This window comes from Dipodomys ordii, unplaced genomic scaffold (assembly GCF_000151885.1).
Source record: "Dipodomys ordii isolate 6190 unplaced genomic scaffold, Dord_2.0 Scaffold292, whole genome shotgun sequence".
In the NCBI taxonomy this organism is placed as follows: Eukaryota; Metazoa; Chordata; class Mammalia; order Rodentia; family Heteromyidae; genus Dipodomys; species Dipodomys ordii.
Genome location: NW_012267508.1, coordinates 42923 through 44567, shown reverse-complemented (window position 1 = coordinate 44567; position 1645 = coordinate 42923). Strand labels below are relative to the sequence as shown.

The following is a 1645-nucleotide window of genomic DNA, read 5'->3' as shown; positions in this document are numbered from 1 at the left end:
GCATATCTTACTCTGCACCAGAGAACACACACAGGAGAGAAACCTTATGAATGTAAGATGTGTGGAAAATCTTTCACCAGGAAATCAACTCTTAAACTTCATCAGAGAACACATATTAGAGAGAAAACTTATGAATGTAACTTGTGCTGAAAGTCTTTCACCCATAAAAGAAACCTTACTAGGCACCAGAAAACACACACATTAGAGAGACCTTATGAATGTAACATGTGTGGAAAGTCCTTCTCTTGGTAGTCAAGCATCAATGTCCATGAGATAATACACACAGGAAAGAAAACTTATGAATGTAACATGTGTGGAATGACTTTCACCTGGAAGTCAAAGCTCACTGTCCATCAGAAAACGCACAGGAAAGATACCTTATGAATGTCATATTTGCGGAAAGATTTTCAGCCAGAAGCTACAACTTACTATGCACCAGAGAGCACACACAGGATAGAAATTTTATGAATGTGACCTATGTGGAAAATCTTTCATGCAGAACATACACCTTTCTGTCCATCAGAAAAAAAAACAACCAGAGAGAAATGTTATGTATGTAGCAAGCATGGAAATTCTTTCACCTGGAAGGCACAACTTAACATCCATCACCGACACAAGGAGAGAAACCTTATGAATGTGACCAATGTGGAAAGACAGCTTAACACACATAAGTTGATTCACACAAATGAAATAACTTGGGATTGTACCAAATGGGGAAAGTCTTTGATCTGTAAGGAAATTGCAATTGCAATACAGAACCAATACAGGATAGAGACCTTATGATATAGCAGATGTGGAGTCCTCGAACTACAAGACACAGCTCAGGGTTCATCACAGAATACACAAAACACACAGACACACACACACCCTCACACACAAAGAGGAGAAAAATCATATGTAGAAAAATATGGAAAGGTTTTCTAGAAAAAGTCATAACAGTAGTAAAGTCTTTCTTGGAGGGGTAACAATGCTCAATAGAAAATATATTAATGACCTAACTCATATAATGGTATGACGAATCTATGCAGTATCTTTACAATAAGATATATATTTAAAAAATATGATGGATTAATAAAGACTACAATCTCTGCATTTTGTTTGTTTTTTTATGGGGGGGTGGTCCGGTGGTGGGGCTTGAACTCTGGGTCTGGGCGCTGTCCCTCAGCTCTTCAGCTCAAGGCTAGCGCTCTACCACTTGAGCCAGAGCACCACTTGTGGCTTTTCTTTTCTTTTTGCTTATGTGGTGCTGAGGAATTGAACCCAGGGCCTCGAGCATGCAAGGCAAGCGCTCTACCACTGAGCCACCTTCGCAGCCCTGCGTTTTGTCTTGGGGGCGAACCCCAAAGTGTCTTTAGTGCTTGCACTTTTCTTTAATTAATCACTGGTGATGAAAAACATGTGATTGATTCACTCTTAACCCATTTAGTTGTTCTGCTGAGTGAGCTATAATAAAAGACCAGTGTGGACGATGTGTCGCACCTGTGTTATCTCATAGAGGGCCAAAGTAGATATGACATTAGGGGAAATAATCAAGCACACAAAGATACTGATCAATCTCTCACAAAAATTGAAGTTAACAAAGAAATAAAACCATCTGCCACTTGAGCTACAGCATCACTTCTAGGCCCTTAGAGGAAGGAAGGAA

The 1645-nt window shown here is 39.7% G+C and overlaps 1 protein-coding gene across 1 annotated transcript in view; it reads left to right on the top strand.

Annotated features, from left to right (window-relative positions):
- LOC106001372 (zinc finger protein 33A-like) overlaps nt 1–262 on the top strand; it is a 4830-nt gene extending 4568 nt beyond the window's left edge. Inside the window, 1 exon segment of the mRNA XM_013036473.1 lies at nt 14–262. Coding sequence (XP_012891927.1) covers nt 14–252 — 239 coding nt within the window. The 3' untranslated portion in view covers nt 253–262.
- The last annotated feature ends 1383 nt before the right edge of the window (nt 263–1645 follow it).